The 22,835-nt window shown below is 36.8% G+C and overlaps 2 protein-coding genes across 5 annotated transcripts; one reads left to right on the plus strand and one right to left on the minus strand.

Moving 5' to 3' along the window:
* Positions 1 to 6,039: 6,039 nt before the first annotated feature.
* Positions 6,040 to 12,803, plus strand: LOC135587832 (probable tetraacyldisaccharide 4'-kinase, mitochondrial). Of its 3 annotated transcripts, none has more exons than XM_065079633.1 (8): positions 6,040 to 6,281; positions 6,388 to 6,511; positions 8,063 to 8,296; positions 9,127 to 9,276; positions 9,725 to 9,934; positions 10,150 to 10,209; positions 12,075 to 12,155; positions 12,319 to 12,803. In XM_065079633.1, exons 1-8 carry the CDS (start codon positions 6,100 to 6,102, stop codon positions 12,472 to 12,474), a joined length of 1,197 nt encoding a protein of 398 aa, XP_064935705.1. In that variant the 5' UTR covers positions 6,040 to 6,099; the 3' UTR covers positions 12,475 to 12,803. The 3 variants fall into 3 exon arrangements, with proteins under 3 accessions (XP_064935705.1, XP_064935706.1, XP_064935708.1); XM_065079634.1 differs by having other exon boundaries at positions 9,725 to 9,787; XM_065079636.1 differs by lacking the exon at positions 9,127 to 9,276.
* A 3,204-nt stretch (positions 12,804 to 16,007) lies between these two features.
* Positions 16,008 to 22,796, minus strand: LOC135587834 (arogenate dehydratase/prephenate dehydratase 6, chloroplastic-like). Of its 2 annotated transcripts, XM_065079641.1 has the most exons (12): positions 22,103 to 22,796; positions 21,570 to 21,634; positions 21,382 to 21,474; positions 21,090 to 21,290; positions 20,940 to 21,020; positions 20,743 to 20,838; positions 18,026 to 18,103; positions 17,858 to 17,947; positions 17,704 to 17,771; positions 17,432 to 17,513; positions 16,373 to 16,425; positions 16,045 to 16,291 (listed from the first exon to the last, which is right to left on the minus strand). In XM_065079641.1, exons 1-12 carry the CDS (start codon positions 22,374 to 22,376, stop codon positions 16,288 to 16,290), a joined length of 1,185 nt encoding a protein of 394 aa, XP_064935713.1. In that variant the 5' UTR covers positions 22,377 to 22,796; the 3' UTR covers positions 16,045 to 16,287. The 2 variants fall into 2 exon arrangements, with proteins under 2 accessions (XP_064935711.1, XP_064935713.1); XM_065079639.1 differs by having other exon boundaries at positions 16,008 to 17,513.
* Between the last annotated feature and the right edge of the window lie 39 nt (positions 22,797 to 22,835).

Below are 22,835 nucleotides of genomic sequence, written 5' to 3' on the forward strand. Positions count from 1 at the left end.
CCGCCTCATGCGCAGGCGGTTGTTGCATTGCACATAAGCGGCTGCCGCGGGCAAGGCAGCCGATCCGTAGGCAGTCGCATCACAGGTGGGTGTCGCCTTGCCAGCAAGCGGCTCACCCACGAGTGCTGTGCCCGCGGGTACCGCCATTGCGGGCTAGCGATCGCCAATCGACGTCGCCTTGCCCGTAGGCAGCCTGCTTCCAGGTATTCTGCTCATAGGTGCCGCCCTTGCGGGCCGACGACCGCCAGCCAACATCGGCTTGCCCGTAGGCGGCCTACGTGCATGCAGGCAAGTTGTGCCCTTACAGGCAGGTGCTACCCCTGCCCGTGAGCACCTTGCCCGCGGGCGTTGCCTCGGCGAGCAAGCGGCTCCTCCGCAACTCTTGCGCATGCATCACCTTCGATTGATCCATCGAGCAGCAACAATTGCCACCTTGTTTCCTTCATTTACATTAACAAATTTGACGTTGAAAGACTGCTCTAAAGACAACAAGATAAAGACGTCTTTCGAATCTGAAAACTACGCCTAACTTAAACACAACACCAGTTTATAAAGAACGTGTAAAACAATTCTATACAATTAAACACAACACCAGTTTATAAGCTAATCATTGCATATTGCATGAAGAAGTTGTGTCTGATACCACTATTGAAAAATCATTGATAGACATCTCATGTACAACGAAAAATAAAAACACAATAAAAATTTTTAAAGTACTTGATTTTTATATGATGATTGGTGTACAGTAAATCTGAAAACTGCATATATCATGTGAACAACCTAGAGAGATCATATATACCTGAAAATTTGAGATCTGACGGAGAGGATGAAGGAAAACTTGCATAATACAAACGCTCCTCAGGCTCCTCAGATTGTCTGATCTATAGCAATGATCCATATGCCATATGACAGACGCAGTGATTATGCTCCACAGATCGCTCCATGATCTCCCTCTCCACACGCACCATAAAGCTACCGGAGCCAAGGAGGAGGAGAGAAGGCTAAGGAGGATATGAGAGGCGACCACCAAAAGATCTAGTCTATGAATTGTGAGGTTCATCTTATTTATAAAGGTGCAAGCAGCTTAACACTTAATGGATCCTATCATTGGATCTCTAACTAATTATCTAATTTGATCTTATTTATAAGATCCAAATTAGGGGCTCCGTGGATATCTCATACATGTACCTCTACTCGTCGTAACATCCACTATATGTATGTGACCCTCTAGATACCGAGCTGGCCGTGAGTCGATCCTATCATAACTCCTTCTAATATAGTAAATTATTATCTTTATAATAATTCACTCGACTCTTCGACTATGAATGTACTAGGCTACTACGTCATAGTTCCAAGATGATACATGAGATCTAATCCATCAAACCTATCTATTCTCAATTACTATATATATATATATATATATATATATATATATATATATATATATATATATATGTATGTATATATATATATATATGTATATATATATATATATATATATATATGTATGTATATATATATGTATATATATATATATATGTATGTATATATATATATATATATATATATATATATATATATATATATATTCATCCATCTAATATCACAGAGACCGTGTATTGGGCATAGTAACATCAAGCCCATACGGAATCCTATCCGAGTCTTGCTCTACTCGGATTCTCTCGGAGAACTGCTTCTCTCTCAATCCAAACGACCCTGGCCAGAGATTTTGTCTGAGCAAGTATACGCGAGATATTCCTCTTGTGATATCGAGAGTAGATAATCATCTGTTGACACTCAATTGCCTTCAAAAGTTGGCTGTCATTTCCGAGAACCGACTATACCAAATCTAAAACTTTCGAACATATAAATTCAACATCAAAGAATGAAGTACTCATACAAGGCATTTTTGGTGTCTCGAGTCTAGAGACCATATATACAATTGGGGCTACGGAATCATTATATAACGTTAAATATCATTAACCATCCAGTATTCCATAAATGAATCAATCGGTAAACTCATTTTCCAATAAGCGCATATACTGTACCTCTAGTGTCCCCACATGAGTGACTATAAGACCAACCGCCTCCATTATATGGACAAGTATACAACGCACCAATATATCCGATAATCTTGATATCTTTCTCGAGTAACCTATGACTGAGATGATTTAGAGTATGTATTTAAAGGTGAATCGGTCTCATTATTGTGATCTTATTACGATCCAATTCTCATTGTACATATCCAAATATATTACAATATATATCCAGATAATATGTGATAAAATGTTAGAAATAATAAGTAAAGAGATTGTTGCAGCATGCTACAGGTGTCATCATTCATATGATTAGCTTGTAGTGCACCTATAACTAACAATAGCAATAAAAGAGCATGAAAAACTTATGATTCTATGTATTTAAACTCCGTTAAAAGTGTTGAGTTCCTTCCGCCTTAAGCTTCCAAGTCATTCTAAGGGAGGTGTAAGGATTACTTATAAAAGAAAGTTGTAATGGTTCTCTCTTGTGAAAAGGAAAAAAAAGTTACAACAAGGGTAGTTGATCTTCGCCCATTGAAAAGAAGATCATTAGTGAAAACCGATGGCCTCGACAAAGGAGGAATCAAGAGTGGACGTAGGTCACGACGACTGAACCACTATAAATTTGGTATACATTTCTTTTTATGCTTTTCATTGCTATTGCTTATTGATTTAATTACTTACTATACTTACACATATTCTAAGTTAAATATATTTTTGATACTAGTTTCATCGAATAAATTTTTGAATCATTTATCCATTTCGAAAGTACTAATTCACCCCCTCCTTCACCCCCCCCTCCCCCCCTCCCCCCCTCCCCCCCCTCTTAGTGCCTTTATGATCCTAACATGTGTCTGGTAGTACCATCGCCTAAGCTTGCTCAAGGTCACTATTTTGGCCTTCTAATAGGCCCAATTCGGCATGAATCCAAAGCCCATTAGCTTTCTCAACAAGTTGGTATAGTTATGACCCAATACCAACTCAATTTGACATAAAAAGATCTTAAATAAGACTTTAACAATCCAATCACATATCTAACATAATTATGAAGTTTTCAACAAGTTGTATGCCATTCCGGCATATCGTCCGATCTTCCAGCACTTCGTCCGAACCTTCGACACATCATCCTTTCCTTCGACATATCGTTTGATCTATCAGCATGTCGACTTTCTTACGATATATGATATTTTGGCATAATACCTGATCCTTCTAATATGATGCCTGAATTTATAGCACGAAGTCCAATCTTCGGCACGTCGACCAATCCTCTAGCTCGACGTCCAATTTCGACATGATACTTTTCTCGACACAATGTCTAATTATCCTACTTCGACGATTTGCCCTCGATGGTTTGCGTCATTGATCAATGTATTTCTTATGTCACTTATTTCAAAAGCGTATTAGTCCATAAACTCATCGATTGATTTTATCATCAAAATTTGAAATTTAATAACTATCTAACAAGAATAACTTTTCAACCCATTTTCATTCGCAAAATGACCTGATGCACAAGTACCCAAAAAAATAGAACCGTAAAGATGAAATTTAAAAATTATGAATGACTATTAAACAAAAATTAAATAAAAAATTATATAAACAAAAATATACCTATGCTTAAATCAAGATTCTTGTAGTTGGTTTTGAATATTCTATACGTATAATAAGTGTTTGATGATATATTTCATGTTTAAAGCCAAAACAAATTAGAGTTAATAATTCAATGAAAAATTATCTATCTAGAAAACACGAGAAATGAAAAAAAACACATTGTTCATATGCTAAAAAATCCATAAAAAATCAAAGAAATCTCTAAAATAGAAAACTACTATTATATGTCTATAAGTGTCCTATTCAGAGTTTTTTTAAAAATTTTAAATCATTTTTAACATTACACCTATGTGGTATATTATTTTTTTATTTTTTTTCAAAAATAGTGAATCACCTATTAGAATTTTTTTTTTCTAAACCAAATTTTTTACATATATTGTTGACCTATTTAGAAGCTTGAATGCAAAAAAACATATCATGGATGCAAAAAAACATATCATGGATGCATTATGATTTGTTAAAAATAAAAAATAAGAAGAAAATAGAAAAAAAGGCACATTGTTCAGATGCTAAAAAATCATAAAAAAAATTAAAATATAAAACCAATGACATATGTTCATAAGTGTCCTATTCAAAGTTTTCTAAATATTTCAGATCATTTTGAATAGTGCATATATGTGGTATATTATTTTTTATATTTTCTCAAAAATAATGCATCACATATTAGAAATTTTTTTTCTATACCAAATTTGTAAAATATATTGTTGACCTATTCATCAGTCTAAATGTGAAAAAATATTACATAGATGCATTATAATTTAAAAATATATATAAAAAAGGAGAAGATAAAAAAATATTATTTAGATGCTAAAAAATCCATAAAAATATAAAAGAAGTCTCTAAATTAAAATCTAGTGACATATTCCACAAGAGTCATATTCAAAGTTTTTTCTAAAAATTTGAGATCATTTTGAATAATGCATCCATACAATGAACTATTTTTTATTTTTCCTCAAAAATATTACATCACCTATTAGAAAATATATTTTTCAAGACCAACATTTTTACATATATTAAAAGCCAATTTAGAAGCCCAAATGTGAAAAAAATTACATGGATGCATTATAATTTGTTAAAAAAGAAAAAAAAAGAATGCATTGTTCAGATGCTCAAAAATTATAAAAATATAAAAAAATTATAAAATAAAAAACCAATGATATATGTTCAAAAGTGTTCTATTCAAGGTTTTCCTAAAAATTTAAGATCATTTTAAATAGTGCATCTATGCAATACATTATTTTTTAATTTTTCTTAATAATAATGCATCACTTGTTAGAAAAATATTTTTCTAGATCAAATTTTCTACATATATTATCGATCTATTTAGAAGCCTTAATATGAAAAAAAACATTGCATGGATGCCTTATGATTATTTCGAAACAAAAAACTAACATATTGTTTAAATACTAAAAAATTCATAAAAATGCCAAAAAAATTAAAATGGAAAACCAATTACATATGTCCTGTCATATTCAAAGCATTCTTAAAAATTTTAAATTCTTTTGAATAGTGCATACATGCAGTGCATTATTTTTGAATTTTCCTCATGCATCACATATTATGAAAATTTTTCTCGGACTAAATTATATATATATATATATTTATATATATAGGATCTCTTTACAAGCTCAAATGTAAAATAATATTATATGGATGAATTATAATTTATTAAAAATAAAATAAACAAGTAAATAATGGTACATTGTTCTAGATAAAGATTTTATTTTCATAAAAAAAATACTCAAAATATTGATAGTAAAACAAAAAGTTTTCAAATCATTATTTAACATAGTAAACATCAATACAACCCTAGAACCCTAGCTACACAATAAATTGAAAGCTTAAATTTTTAATAAATATTTTTTTAAAAAATATACCTTCAAAAATTATCGAAGTTCCATGGCAAATAATGTTAGTTGTTGCTATAGTTTTGAAACCCTAAAAGCGTAAAACATTCGAACCCACCTTATAATAATGATAATGATAGAATAGAAGCCCAAAGAAGTTGATATCATTGGTGATGAAATTCGACACTTGTAGATAATAAAACTCAATCCTAAACACAATAACACAAAAAGTCAATAATGGTTTGAGGTTGTGAAGTATATTGAGGCAACTGAGGATCAAATAGGAAGTAGTAAAAAATTAAAGATCATACAATACAGGTTGTGTCAATTAGTAAAAGTAAAACAGAAAGAGATGTATAGCATATAATAAAAGCATTGGTTTAATTTAACTTAATTTTTTTTATCTGATTTAATCCCTTGTGAATTCAAATGATTTTTTAAGATTAATATTATTTTTTTAAAAAATAAAAGGTGCCGTTTTGATATATATATATATATATATATATATATATATTGGTGAGGAATTCACCAACATGATATTTATGTTGCTACTTCGCCTGTTTTTGGTGGTTTCTTGAACCCACAGGGATTGAGCAGCAAAGAAGCACATGGAGGCGTTAAAGAGGGCGGTGATCCGAGTAGCCGCCACCCCGGATGGCCGCCTCCAGGAGCTGCCGTTCCTCCAACGCTCCCTCCTCCTCCCTCTTCTCTCCTTCGCTTCCTCTCTCTTCCGCCTCTCCCTCGCCCTACGCCGCCGTCTCTACCGCTTCGGCATCCTCCCTCGGCACAGGCAGAGCCTTAAACCCTCGATCCTCCTCTGTTCTTGTTCCCCTTTCTCTCTCTCTCTATTCGATCTTGTGAGTTTGATGATCTTCTCGTTTTTTTTCCTCTTCCAGGTTGCCGGTGCCGGTAATCAGTGTTGGCAATCTGACATGGGGCGGCAATGGGAAGACGCCCATGGTGGAATTCATCGCCCGGATCTGTGTCGAGGCCGGAATCCCGCCTCTCATCCTCACCAGGGTAATCTTGATCAAGAAGCTTGGTTTCTTTAAATACCTTTATGTTATTTATATAAAGCGTTTCCGTGTTCTTGTGGATCTGCAAAATGGGTTCTTTTGGTAATGATCCTTGTCAGGTGTCAGTTAGCTAAAGCATCGGAGTTGTCTCTAGGGTTAAAGAATATTATTGTTCACGACGCTAGGCACTGGTTATGAATACAAACTCATTCTTTGACACAGAAATGATGTGTGCTTGATGAACCAGTGACGATTTTCGAAGCATCTTGAAATGTCTTCAGTTGTTGCTTATCGATTCATTTCTTCTACCTCAGCCATGATGCTCTATTGAACGTGGAACCAATTAATCATCATGTTGCTTGCATTATTTTTCGTCCAGAGCTTGTCAGATTACAAAATGTTCTGCTTAAACATGGAACTGATATTTATCTTTCCAGAGAGAAGTTCCTTTTCTTCTGGAAACCAAATATGATCTCTAAGAACAAAGGCATCGACGGTGAAGCCGTGGCCTAACAAGGTGAAGCTTTATGGTTTCAGTTTCAGTTTCAGCTGAGGGATTGGAGATTGTATTGTTGGATGTAGATTATTCGACATTCTGGTGCTTTAGGCATGATTCACCAGGGCCTTTTTCCTTCTCTCTTTTCTGCTAACCCATAGTCACAACTCACAACCTACAAAGGGAGGGAATAGACCAAAAACCTTAGCCATTGGTGAGAATTTCGTTCAGATCTTCTTCTGCTACTTACTGTCGTAGCAAGACAAAGGAAACCTTTTTCTATACTTTCAATTGCTTAGCTTAGCTTCTTCTGGGATCAACAGGCAGCAAAGCTGTAAAGTTATCTCAGTTGCAAGCCCAGGGCCTAAATTGCTAGATGTGCTGATAATTTCTTTAGAAACTATTTAGAAAAATTAACTCATTGAATAAATCGTAATGTTGTTATCTGATTTGTTAATTTTTCATACTTTTTTGTGCCTGATATCAGGCAACAAAATCGTAAAGTTAGTTTAGTGGCAAGTAGAAGGTGTACATTTTTGGTGCACATGATGTGCTTATCAATTACTCAAGAAGCTGCTTAGAAATTCTATTTTCTTTTTGAACTTTCCTTGATTCTTTTTATCTGCCAAACTATTGGACACTGTCTTTTCATTTTCCACTTCCTTTGTTATTAATGTGGGTTCTGGTATTATGTTTGTAATTAAGTAATTTGATGGCTCTCAATTATAGATATCACTTTGTATGTATTATTCTTTGTTTAATAAAGAAGCTTGGCCTTTGATAAAGCTAAAAAGCAGGAAAAGACCATGTAGCAATGCACCCTATGGCTTGTTATTTTTCTTAGACAAATGGTATGCTAATTTAAAGACAAATCAATGGGACGGATAATGTTCATTTCATCTTGTTCTTGGGTTAAACAGTATCGAATTAGGAATTTGATGCATAGGCTGTATCGCATCAAGATCGTGTCTTCAGCGTTGCTTCCTTTGATGAATCATGTCACTGGTTCTGTTTATGAGATATTATTTTACCATGACATAGTGGTTATCATCTTTGCAGGGCTATGCAAGTGGTGATGAAGCTAAAATGCTTGAGAGACATCTTTCAGGGACTTCTGCTAGGATTGGTGTAGGTGCAAACAGGACTGCTGTTGCAGCTTCTATTTTTGAAAGGCATGGACACATGAAATTTGAAAACACATTATATTCAAAGAAACTCTCAAATCCTCACGAGTTTGGATCTGCATCAGAGAATGGAAAAGTTGGTGTTGCCATCCTGGATGATGGAATGCAGGTATTTATTTGTATTGTGCTATTTCTTATATGCATTCCAACAACTTTTCCAGATAATTGATAAGGAACCATTTGGTTGGTCGGCCATTGGTGCGGCCCGTAGGCTCGCGAGGAATTGTCCGTTTTATGTACCCGCACGGTTTTGCCCTTTCAGAGCTCGTGAGTTCTAAAAGGCACCTCTGAGGGTAAGGGAGATATGGTGGATTTATGAGCCCTTGGTTCCCATACTCTTCAACCAATATGGGACTAAATAACTTTATCAGTGCTCCCTCATGTAGGGGAGCCAAGGTGCATGGCTCGGGAGCGTGTTTGCTCAACCGAGATGCAGGCCTCGGGCCCTCCTTCTAGCGCCAATCTGATAAGGGACAATTTGGTTGGTCGGTCATTGGTGCAGCTTGTAGGCTTACGAGGAATTGCTCGTTTTGAGTGGTGGGTGTAGCCGTACGGTTTTGCCCTTTCAGAGCTCGTGAGCTCTAAAAGACGCCTTTTAGGATAAGAGATACCCGGTAGACTTATGAGCTCTTAGTTCTCATACTCCTCAACCAATGTGAGACTAAATGACCTTATCACTAATAACCCTGAAAATTATTTTTTGTTATTATCCTATTAAACATTTGAAATCATGATGATCTTATTCAGACTATTTTAAGCTTTGTACCTTATCTAGGCAACATAGTTAGGATTACATCCTCTGCTTTCAAGTAGGTGAATATGAAACACAATAATTTTCTGAAACCTGATTGTATCAGGTTATTTATCTGATTAAGTATGTTATTATTGATAACATAATCTGTTCTAACTTAATGTCCTCTTGTGTCTTTTGATAGGCAGCATTGGAGCATGTTGTGTGATGTGGAAATTGTTATGTTAAATGGCTTAATGCCTTGGGGGAACAACCATTTGATTCCGCGTGGGTCTTTGAGAGAACCACTGGGTGCACTTTCTAGAGCGGATATCATTGTAGTTCATCATGCAGATTTGGTATGTATCTGTGATCTGAAAAGTTCTGCCTCTAACGTGTACTTGGTTTGAGGTGGAGAAGAAGCCTCCTAAGAGCTAATAATTTTTCCAAGTTATATTTAGTTGAAGAAAGATAGACAATAGTTTAAGCATGAGCTTTAGAGGCTTACATCCACATGTACTTATAGGTTACAAGCCTCATTCTCTTACTAGACTCCTAACTCAACTTTGTCCGAACTTCACATTATAAAATAAGAAGCTGAAAATACTTTAAAATTTCTTCCTGTTAATATGTGTCGCTGTCAACTTTGTCCCACAACCTTCATTGTGGTTGCCTGCTGCCAGGAAAGGCCTGAGTGCCCTTTCTGCTTATTTATTTTGGTCTCTATTGCTTACCAAGCTTGCATTAGATTGCAGATACCTTTTTCAGCCTTAAGTGAAGCTTCATTGACTACTTTGCTCTTTGCAGGTATCTGATGGGCAGCTTAAAGTCATAAAGTCAAAGATGCAGACTGTTGATGCATGCCATGCGGTATTTTTCACTAGATTGGCACCATCACACTTTTTTGAAGTCAAGAATCAGCACTCAACATTGCCACTCAGTGTGGTGCTTAACAGGGTTGTACTGTGTGTTTCTGCCATTGGTTTTCCAAATGCTTTTGTCCAGGCAGTTGGGAAGGTTGTCCGATATTTTCACTTTGGTTCAATTTGGGGTGTTCAATATAAATTAAATATTATTTTGCCAAATATTTAGTATATTCTAAACATGTAACAAAAGCATTAATGTTTATTTATTGTTTGAAGTTTCTTTTGAAGCCGTATTCGTTAAACTATCAGATTAAATAACTCCTGGTTGCTGTATTCTTTTTTAAAGTTCTCGCCTGTCTTTTGCAGATTGGGCCATTGCTTGTTGATAGGTTAGACTTCGGTGATCATCACTCCATTCAATTAAATGTGAGTATCTTTTTTTCCTCCCACTGTTGCTGTAAATATGTATCTGTATGATTTATTTTGTCAGTTGCTGAAGAATTGGTGACTTGACAAAAAGTAATTAGCATCTGCTAGAGAATCTATTGAATGTTAAAATTATGAAAGACTTCCAGGTGGTTTTCTCCATATATGGAGGGCTACTAAAGCAAATCATATGGGGAAACCTACCAAATAATGAATTGACTATATGATGAAGAAACCAGGAATTAGTTTTTTATTATGAAGTGGTACATATAATGGAATAACAGCCATACTGCATGATACATGTTGGTACTTATTCCAAACCCAATTAATTGGTAACTAATCAATCTTAAACGGGTTAGGCTGGAATGGGTACCCAAGAAACCTTACCTGCTGTCATCTCTACCCTCCATCTTTCTATTTCCACACATCTCTCTTTTTCAATTTTCTCCAATTTTCCATTTTTAGCCTGTGGCTTTGTCTTGGTATTTTAAAATTGTGTGAAACCTGATATTAACTCATACATGCAATCCTTGGTATATGTTATATGCAATAAGATGGAGCAGCATAACATCATGTACCTTCTTTAAAATCCTTTTTTAGGTTGTTAAAATTCTGGAATACAGCAAGAGTTTTGTAAAGCTTGTAATAGGCATTAAAGAACATTGCTGGTGCATTAACAAAATAATGAAAAGGTGAGTTTTATGCCATCCATGTTTATGAAAAGACAAAAAGGTTGCTATGAAAGATGTTCTGATCTTGTCTGCAGCTCCATTCCACCAAGTGGGATTTCCTATTTCCAAAAGGAAAGTTGTCCTCCAACTGACCTAATATATTATACAGTGAAGGATTCACCAGAATAGTCCTGGTTGGACTCACACCAGTCAGATGAAACCATCCGTGAATTTTTTTTCTTGCAAAGATCAATGTTTATTTCATATTCTCTTGGCACATTGTACTAAATAAATTTATGTAGCCAAGTAACTGAAGGTATATTAGCATTATGTAATCAAACCACAATTTCATAATTTTACTTAAGCTCATATTTCACGAACGAAGTTACATAATGGAAGATAATGCATTATATGACATGTGGTACTATAATTTAAAAATTGCTGGGCATTGCTATTTTGGATGTTATCCAGTATCTAGGTTGTATGGTTCCAGAAGGTCATGTCATCCATCAGCTAGTGCTAATTGTTGTTTTCTGTGACCTGAGCATTGTGCCATGTGATTCACATCAAGCATTGGATTGTGTGGACACCTTCGTGTGCACAAGATTATAGGAAAGTTGTTTGACTAAATATGCTTTTCTGCATGAACATGAATGCTTGGCTTGTGAGTAGAACTCAGGACCTGTTTGGAATCATTTCTTTTTCCTGTCAAAAAACTGAGTTGAAAAATATCATTCATAATGATTGCTATTTCTTCTGACACGTGATACTGTTTCAATTATTTCTGGTAGTTAAAAAAAAAGGATTTTTGCTTCTGAAAATAACAAAAGTGTGACTTGTGAGTCATGAGTGGTATTGGTCTCCTAGAAAGACAGTTCATACTTATCTTCTCGGTCCAGTCCATATATATATATATATATATATGTTTACAGAACTGTAGAATTGTTGTGGGACTTCGACCATTTGACATGTGCTGAAAGATGCTAATCCTAATATTGATTGGCTACTATTATTTTCTTTCATGAAGTACTTAATGTAGGGATGAGATTACTTCCGTAAGATAAAATATCTTAAATCTTATTTTTGCAAGCATGGAAAATATGTGGCATAGTTTCAGTTAAAGCGATTAGTTTTATTTGCTTATTACTTTATATGTGGTTCATCTGAAGGCTTGTTGAATCTCCAAATATATAGGATATTGAGATGATCAAAGAGAGACTTGGCAAACTCAAGGATAGATTCAATACTGAAGTTGTTGCAGTGGTGACGGAAAAGGTATCATTGCAATTTTGATTTACTTTTTTAGTTTTTAAAATCATTCATGGGAGACTGCTCAGAAGGTTTAAGAAACACAAAGAATTGAATCAAAAGCTTAAACTGTCATTTGTTTCATTACTTGGTATCAACCTGGCTATTGGATTATTTTTCTTCTGGTCAGGACTATGATCGTGATGCACTAATTTTAAGGGAGATACACAATTTTGATGTTCTGGTCCTGTGTTCTTCTTTTCAAATCATGCCATCTTACGGACAGGGAGAGGATACCTTTAGGAGGAAGCTCAAGGAGCTGATAATTTCAAAGTTTGGAGGATGAAACATGTTTTTGCTCAAGTTTTCTTCTCTGTTATGTCTCAGCTTAGTTAAATCTCAGTAGCACCCATTCCCTCTGCCGGCAAGGACATTCCCTCTTTATGATCCTCTAGCTTGGCCGGTCCTCTGCACACTTGGTGCAGCTCTTGTCCTGGTGGCGGTCTCTAAACAAGAAAAAGAAAAAAAAGAGCAAAATATACAATCGTTGTAATTTAATTTCTTTTTACTGTTGATGTAATTTAATTTCTCGTTGTAGTCATCTAGTGGAATGGTTAAAAGAATAACATCAAAACCTGAACCTGGTAATAAATTGTTATTGAATTGCCTGAGTTATTTCCTAAAGATCAAAGTTGGACAGCCTTTTTTTGTTGTGACTTGCGTTACCCAGGTTTGCGATAAGCAGTGATAGAACTCCATTCATCCAAAGAACCTCCATCATCACAACTTGGAACTCCCCAAATTTATTATCGTCTGATGTTTTGTGAGGCTTTTTAGCGTGTCAGAGTTTTCAATCACCACATGTGAAAGTGTTCCGAGTCAGATGTGCTGCGTACATCACATTGATGAATGTTCGTGGACCTGTCTGTTTCTATTGTCGGTGAGTGATCTTATCGTCCAAGGCTTTTTACACACAACACGAGTGGAGGGGAGGGGAGGGGAAGAAGATAGCGATTCTGAAAAGCGATTAACTAAGCCTAATACTAAATGAGGCAGTTAATCCACTCTGAGGCCCGAGAAAATTAAGAACAAGCTGCTGTGTCGCACCAAGCAAACAACAGTTAATGTTAGGCTCCCAACGGAAGAAACTTGAATAGCCCACAACAGCCACAGCCACAGCCACAGCCATTTATTTGGCAAGTGTAACAACACCTCGCGTGAAACCATTAATTAATTGATTGCTTCTCCTATGCCAGACAGCAGAAGCATCACATCGATAGCTTTCACATCTCAATCGTGGCATTAATACAAGTCCCTTGTCATCGGTGGTGGTTTCCTATTACTCGTTCATACTTACTGTCTTTTACATTCGTCCTTTGCCTTGATCAAGAAAGTAATAATACATTATTAGTTAGTTAGTTAGTTAGTTAAACTGCTAAAGCAGCGACACGAATGTTGCCAATAAAAACAGGTTCAATTACAAGTTGGAGTATTTCTATTAGCAAAAAAAAAATGTATTGTTAGTTTTACATTTCTTATGTCGAAAAATTGTTAATGTGAACAAAAATATGTATTTACATGCTTCACATTTCTTGTACTTTGACTAGACTAATATATCCTTAGTCGTCATCTTAATTTGACAAGAAATTTGGGCATGGGACAAATGGTCCCATCGAAGCTACAGTAATATAACTCTGGCTGGTCGGCTGCTGCTGCTGCTGCTGCAGAACCACACCCCGAAGTAGCAAAAGAAAGTAAAAAAAGTCGAAGCGAAACAAGAAGAACAACGTCCCCCACCAGCTCCAGTGGTGATAGATAGGCAGGACAAAGGCTGCATCGATGCTCTGAAAGCTTGGCAAGAAGCACATGGAAATGGTGTTGGTCACCCCACAGAGAGATGAGATGATGATCCCGAAGAAATTTAATGCACCCCCCAACAAACAAACGCAAGGTAAGTCACACCTCTTGACTCCACCAAATCATTGTGTCTGTGTGGTCCACCAGGTCCTTCCTTCTCTTCCATCCGATACATCATTGTTGAGGTCTCTCCTTTGCACAACTCCCTACTCGGTATCTTTCTCATTTCCATGTTCATTCTTTCACTCATCTGAATAATGCTCCTGTGAGACAGAGAGAGAGAGAGAGAGAGAGAGAGAGAGACAAAATATATGACGGATGACTATTAGGCAACTTTACTGATGATGTCTTCTTGGCTCTATTCAAGATCATTCAGAAGAAGGAAGGATCATCCACATACTCAACTATTTATAATATCCCTAAATGCTTCCCCCTTTTTCTTTGTGGACTCCTAGTACTTTGTCTACATGCATTAGACTCCTAGTTAACAGCAGACATATGACAGATGATTCCTAGGCAATTTTACTGGCTACAGCCAATATAAACGTGTACTGCCTCGAGACTTGTTCATGTCGATGTGGTTCTCTATCAGCTTCGCTTCCTTCATCCTCTACTCTTTCAACATCACCACGAAAAGTTCGTGAGCGGAGAACTACAGCGGAAGAACAACTCTATTACGACTCGGATGAAAGGAAAACCTCATGTTTCTCCCCTCTGTTTCCGCAACTACTCTTGCCTCCATCCTCGGACAATCCGAACTTTGCATGACACGTAGCTCGCGGCAGAGACGCCGATGAACATCGGCGCTACTGATCTGTTTGAGTTCGCCGCCCGTCGTCGAGGAGGAAGAACGAGCACAGGATGAGATAGATCTGAAAGGGAGCGGTTGATGACATGGGAGGTATTGGCGTGCCTCAATCTGAAGACACGGCCGGATAATGTGCTCGAACGGGCCTTGTCTTTGGATTGAGCCGCGTCAATATCTCCCTCCGTCATACACTCACGTCTGAGGTACGCTTTCACTTTCTTTCTTGTTGAAAGAAGAAGCCTTTTTTTCTGCTATCTCAGCTACACAGATCCATCTTTCTTCTCCTTTGGGCATGTCTTTTAATGCTTTTGACTATGAAACAACGGATTCTCTTCCTTTAAGATTTATCCGAGTAAAATACTTTGGACGCCATCTCTGCAATCATTCAAAACTACGACCTTCGGAAGAGAACACAAACCATACAAAGTTGGCATTTTTAGCTTCCTGACAAGGAAAGCATGTCTTCAGGGTCCGATGATGCCTGCGAGTCAGCAGAAGAAAGATTCCTCTACTTTATTGCTCCCATCAACCCATCACTTCGTAGTAAATGCATAGATTAGTACGGGAATCTAATGGGGAAACTCACAAGGACATGATCATGGGTGTTCCAATCAGCTCATCACTTCACCTGAAGAAGGCCTATCAACAACAACACAATATTAATTAAGCTTGGAGCTAAGGAAAGTCACCAAAGTATTTGGGCAGAAATTATGCATCAAGTAGAAATTTCCAGTACTCGTCCGGCGGTGCATGCAACCCAAAAATCTACATCAGCTCAGGTTTTTTTTCTTGTCCAACAATGAGTTACTGGTGCATGCTGAAATTTAGAGAAATAGTGCCTTCTCTTGTTTTTGGTTTTCTAGGATCAGTACTCCCACACACTTTTCTTACTTTGTTGATTTTTTCCACAAATCTTTTATCACTACTTCCAAACAAAATTTGCATTCTCCATTCTTATTAGGTAACAAAAAAATCATGATTATGGTAAATGCGTTGATCTCGATTAATTTCTAAAAGAAATCTAGTTAGCTTGATACAAAATCTTGATTTTGTTTTCCAAATGGATCACTTTAAATTGTTGTTATATTGAAACCTAATTTGGACTTACTTCAGCAAACCCAATGCACAAGACTCCCGACAATGGATGTGTGCTTGAACGCACGTGCGTGCGCACGCATGCACGTGCGTGCGTGCTTGTGTGTGTGTGTGTGTGCATGTGTATGTGTAAATCGTAATAGCTAACACGTTGGATCTCTTACGGTTGCCATTTGAAGATCCATGTAAGACACAGATTGCAAGAAAATAATGGCACACAATTCTTATTGCTGCACTCTTTTAGAAAACACCAAAGCTGAAGATAGATGAATCAATGTGAAAGAATAATAGGAGCAAGTTTTCTTGATGGGATTGGACAATGTAAAACTTACAAGGAACTGGAAACAGGATGTTCATATCCTTCATTAGAGAGAACCCTTTGAGCTTCTAGGAGAGCATTCATCTGCATAAATTTTCGACATATGAACCTTGATTGGGCCTTGTCTTAGTAATGTATGTAGGAAAATTTCTTTGGAGATATTACAGAGTTATATCCATTGGAAAAGAGCCTAGAACTCGAAGAAATGTAACAAATTCCTGCACAAGCAAAACTATGTTAATGGAGTAACACAATGAAGACCTTTAACTTCCAACAAGTCATCATAGACTAAGTGGTGAAGGTGCCCTCACTTGTGCACAACTGCAGTCTCAACTGTTTCTCAGTGAATAATAACATGAAGAAGGTGATAGTTTATGCTACTAAAATGATTTTATCAAATCTTGACTAGTGATTTGTTTACAAGTTTACATTCAAGACTCCGCTGAAATGAGGAAAAAAAACAACTTGATAAATGTATGAAGAAAAATGAGAAGACCATCCTACATCTGAACTTATTAGTCATGTCATTAAACACTAAGCAACAAAAAAAGGGTTTAGCAATGAAGAAACAAGGAAAGAAGTAGAAGTTTATCTTTCAAGATAAATAAATGATCAAAATTGTCTGCTTAATTCAATATAATATGATATCATTAGATGATGAAATCTTCCTACTTCAAAATGACCAAGACGGACATAAATGGTGAAGGTGTCCTGAAACTTCTGCAGAACCGCCGTCTTAACTGTTCCTCAGTGAATAATAACATTAAAAAGGTTATCGTTTGTGCTAAAGAATGATCTAAAGATGAGTGTTACACTTTTTTTGGGTATTAGGTTAATGCTTTGATATTTCCCACCGGCAATCATTTCCTTCTATTCTAATTTGTGTTTTCGTAAAAGCTGTTGTAATCTATTAATTTCATCCCCTAGCTAATGTTTTCTTTAAAGATTGACCTCATGTCCTTGGACCTAGAAAATGTACCAGGATTTCCAAACTGTTCTTTGGTATGACTTCACACAGACTAGCATATATATATATATATATATATTCTGAAATATTTATAAGTGCAGGTAAATGTTTTTCCAATTCACTAATCCCTGGATAAGTAGACAAGCTCCTGCAGGAAAATGTCAGCGGCGACAACAACTTGACAGGGGTTTTCATTGTGATTTCTCAAAAGTGTAAGAACTAAAGTAAGACAGAGAAGTAGGCTCTTTTTTTCTGACCTGTAGGTTGGACAAGGCATTTTGTGCACCGGGCTCCGCCATGGATGCTTCAAAATCAATGTAGAAAAGATAATCAAAGTACCTAAGATGAAAGTTACCACTTAAACCATGGCATACGTACCAAACATTTAATAGATACAATAGTTATGTGTAACCAATTATTTTCCCATAATCATAATAATAATTACATTAAGATGGTAGAGTTGTAAGTACATGCACTCGATCTGCAAGAAAATTGGAGAACAAAAAAGGAAAGAGAATGGAGAACTTACTTGGCAGTACCATGATCTGTATCATCAACAAACCTCAGAGGGCGTTTACGTTGTGGCCTGCTCTCTATCTACAATTTGCAATAAGAAAAATGCAATTAACTCTAACAAATTAGGTAAGCTCTTTAGGCTGGAAATATTGATCTATATGTCAGACCTTTGTCAGATTTATATTTCTAAGAGCAAAAACTGCCAATGCTTTATACAGTACCCCAGAACCATCTTCAAGAGTGAATACAATGCTTGTCTGAAACAATTAGCAAAAGAGTTTGTTTTCATATCACTCCAACAGATAAAAATAAGAGGAAGCAAGTCTGTTGACTACCTTAAAAGGACAGCCAATCCTTGGAATTATGGGTTCCCGAGCCAGAATCAGAAAACGTGTAATATTAAAAGAGATGTCCTGCCATGTTTGTTACAAAATGTTACCATGAACAATGAGAACTCAGAGCAGCTAGAGATGGAGCGGCTGGAGGACTCAAAATTCTGAATCAACAGGAGATTGCTATATATGCTAAAATTAACTTGAAAACTATATGTTGAATTATATGGTATGAAGGTGTAATTTGATGGTGAAGCATAATCGACATATATATATCTGGCATTAATGATAATCTGATTAAAAAGAAAAGGACGTAACCAATGCACGAGGCTTCCGCCAATGCAGGGTCTAGAGAGGGTCAATGTATGTAGTCTTACCTTGAAATATTTAAAGAGGCTATTTTTGTAACTCGAACCTTGTACCAAGGCCCACCCTCATTAATGATAATTTCATTGCTAATCCCAATCTTAAGGAAGTGCAGCCTTAGATGTAAAATAAAGATCCCAAGTAAACGACTTCCCACATGTATAAATTACTAGTGTTCTAACCTATTACAATTTACAAGCATATTAGTTCCTATTATCTTTCTGAACTTTACTGATAGGCCAAGACTCCAGTACCCTAAGTGATTGCAGAGTTTAGGACCCTTTGCAAAAACATGTCATATGGTAGTTAGCAAGTTTTGCAAATTGTTCAGCTCAATGTATTAAAAAAGGTGTATGTGAGGAATAAAGAACTGCAAATAGTGCTCCACCTAGTGAGTCATAATTTGCAATACAGACAGCAACGACGATTACACTAGAGCTATGTGGCCAAACTTTTGTGTGGATGAACTGCCATGCTCGAGCAATTGTCTTGCATCATAAGATAAATGAACTTTAAAGCAACCATTGTTGATGATTGCTCTTAAAAATTTCCTGTCATAGAATGTACCATAAAATGAGACCAGGGAGCAGTCATGAATATTAGTTTGCAAAATAATGCAGCCTGTGTTTGGAGCAGACACGTCTGAATGATTACTAGTGCAGACTGGAGATCCTTTATCTCAAGGTTTTGCAGACTCTTGTTGGTTATGGAGGCTGGTGTTTTGGACACCAAACAAGCAGAAGATATGGTGCTCGACACAAGTTATCATGGCTAGTATGATGTTTGCCAAAAAATTTCATACGTAATCATTCTTTTAAATTAAACTGTAGAGCTAAAATCAAGTTTCACTTTTGAAGAAGTTTTTCGATGTATTTCCTTTATCCGCAAAGGATAGTATAGGAATTTGATCTTTAAAATTAGGAGCTATTTGAAGGAGATCCTGCAGGAAACTTCTACTACAATGAGAAACATCAGATATGTTGTTGCTATTATGAAAGAACAGGATTGCATAGAGATTAAATTGCAAAGAAGAGATAAACAATCAGAGAAAATAGGTTAACAGACGAAAATAAACAGCAGAAAAGAAAAAAAAAGCAATAGGAAATTCCATTTGCCAGAGAATCTTTTCACATATGACAAACATCTGAGAATACAATAGCTGCAAGCATCTTTCAATAGAATCAAAAGCAGACACATTTCTGCACACACCTTTCCTAACTAAGACTTGTGGACCCTTATAAGAGTAAATTAACACAAACCAAGTAAAAGTACCTCAAAGATAAGAAGAAAAAGTAAACATAAATTAAGCAGAAGTCATTTAAAAACCTAATCTAGAATCAAAATTGACTTGGTTTATTACAGAGCTGGCAATCAAACAACAGATGGTCTTACCATGCAACTTTGTCGACATGCTAATTCTTAAGGAAAATGTTTGATTGCAATTGGAAGGATATCAAAAGTTGCATTGCATTATGAATATTACCCTAGTTAAAGATCCTGATGTAATTGGATCCTAATAGATGATTAATAAACCACGAATTTTAATCTAGTTCAGATAATTGTTCTAGCAGACAACAAAAGTGAGTTCACAAGCAAAAAAATCCTCATGCATAGATCAAGTGAAGAATAATCAGCATAACAGAATTTAGACTCTTGAATCAATGACACTGAACTGTACCACAAACAAGCCTCATGGCTGGCTTTTTTTACTTCAAAAAAATATGAAAGAAATCTTCATTACATTAGATGGCATACATGACACTCACATGTGAACTCAAACTCAAGACCTATCACTTATGCAATAATGCACTAACCAACAGAGACAGCCTTATGGTTGATATTTTATTGAATCTTGATACAATATATAAGTACCATTCCATATCAGTCTTCTCTCAGTAGACAATAGATTCACAATTTAAAGCTCCAAAAGATGAACAATTTGATAAGAGGAGTCAGACAATAAGATGATGATAGTTTAGAACTCGGTTATGTTCATGGAAACCAGATCATATAGGAAATCTAGATAAGATTCATGTCAGCTTGAGATAGAATGGAGAAACAGATACAACTCACATTAGCTCAAGATAAGGAATTAAGTCAAGTCTATCCTTGGTCACTAGAAGCTGATAGATGAAAAGGGGCATCAAAAGGCCCCAAAGATCTGAGCAGAATATTACTGATTTACAACATTGATAAGCCATAATATTCCAAGTATTTTAGGGTGATGACTCGGCAGAATACAACTGATATAAAGTTTGAAAATGAGGGATGTCTATCACTGATTATGTAGGACATCCCAGTGTAAGGGCAAGGGTACATAAAACAATTTTTTTGTGATAGAAAACATCAATTACCTGTATCTTGTCCTCAAGTATATGAAGCCCGTATATCTCTGCAGCTTGGGCACTTGCAATTGCTCCAACATCTCCTAAACCTTTTGAAGCTATCAACTGGGAGAATGTTAAGAAAGCTAACAAAATATAGAATCCTCTACACGATACTGATAATGTGAAAAGGCAACAAGTATGGAACAAATGTATAAAAGCATTACCCGAGCAGCACCAGCAGTATCATCAAAACTCTCTCGAATGACGCCTAATTTGCTCAGTGCAATCTCGCATTGCCCAAGTGCCTGCAAGTGATATGTTGTTGAGAACCACAAAATCGAGACATATTAAACATCAGACAAATAGATATCAACCTGCGGGTGGCTTAAGACACGTTTTAGCTCCTTTTTTTTCACACCTGGCAGAGCCATAAGACAGTGGTCAACAGCCAATTGCACCTCACCCACAATATGCAAATTATGAGAAAGAAGCAAGTCATGAGTCCGATGATAGCTTCCAAATGATGAATTCTCAATTGGAAGAACTGCTTTATCAGCCAGCCAAAGTTGGACCGCCTGCAAATGAGAGAGTAGAGTCTGGTTGGAGATGACATTTTTTTTTAATTTTTGATTAATGTGGTACTTTCAACATGCTACAATCAAGAACCTGGAAAGCAACTTCAAACTGTTCGCATGGAACTGCTTGACAATCTGGGTATACTTTACGAGCAGCAGCCTCACCGAATGCACCTGGGCAACCCTACGCATAACAAGAGAAGAACACCGATGTTTATGCAAAGCTTTAAGAGTCACTATGGAAAACACAAACAGCAGTTAATATACCAAAAGGGATACCTGATATGCTACACGTATGTTAGGTTTATGGCCAGAAACAGAAACATCTGTTGAAGACAATGGTTCTGCAAATTTAAACGAAAGGGATTACTAAGCAAAATGTCACATAACTTTTATACTATGGCGTATCTTTATCACGGAGGTTTCAATGATGAGTTATCAATGGTACAAACAGCTTAAGAAATGGAATCTAAAGTATGAACTATCAGCACTACTGTGACCTTATGATACGTTCACCAATAGACCGAGACATGCCACACACAAATACATAAACACAATAGTAAAACCATCAAATTTCTAACATAAACTGCCTAATATAAATTCACATCTTTCCCTCTCAAGAAAGCATGAAATAGCATCAGCAGAAAGAAACCCGAGTAGGACAGTTTTCATGCATTTCATCACATTGCACTCAACATCCAAACATTAGAAACAAATCCACCTCAATCTTACTCCACCAATCAGTAACAGCAAATCACCAACGTCCACGCAAATAGAAAAGGAAAGTACTCAAATCCAAATGGAAAACCCACTTGGGAGCGGAAGCAAACTAAGGTTCTGGTTCCTTACGGACTCCTCCTCGGGAGGAGTTGGAGTCAAGGAGAAAGAAGCCCGCGGCAATGACAAGCTCTCATCTTTCACCAGCTTAACGGACAATCCGAAACGCTTCGGTCTCCTGCCTTGCGCCCTCTCCCGCCTCCAAGATGGCACCGGCACCGACAGCGCTACCGGCTTCCCACGTCCCAGATCCCTCCAACGCAGACGGAGGGCGCCGCAAGAACACGTCCCCGGAGCCTTCAAATCCATCCTCTGCTTCGGGATTCCGAGATTTCAGGGCCCAGATCGCGCCATTTCATCAGAGAGGGAAGATGAGAGGAATTGTAACGGGAACTTAGGCAGGTAGGAGAAAACGGAACTTTTCGATGCGTGCGGATGCTTCGTACGCTACAAATGTTTGAACGGCGACTGTTAGTGGCCGGCGCAGGCAGAGATCGCTCTTAAAGCGAGCCAGATGCGGTGCTTCTACCAGTTCAAAGACACGGACGGTTGAACGGCAAATCTTTTGGTTATCGACAAGGATTCTGTCAGCGAATCTTAGGGTTACCTCGTTTACTGTTCATGTCAAGTATCGGTGGGATTTGTGGACACTGGTCGAGTATACGAGGATGGAAGCATTCAACAGGATTTCCTTCTCGTTAGTTTGAATGCTAAATACAGATGTAATGCGACATTTTTAGTGTACGGTAGATTTGTTTTTAAGCCAAC

The sequence above is a fragment of the Musa acuminata genome, chromosome BXJ1-8 (assembly GCF_036884655.1).
Source record: "Musa acuminata AAA Group cultivar baxijiao chromosome BXJ1-8, Cavendish_Baxijiao_AAA, whole genome shotgun sequence".
NCBI lineage: Eukaryota > Viridiplantae > Streptophyta > Magnoliopsida > Zingiberales > Musaceae > Musa > Musa acuminata.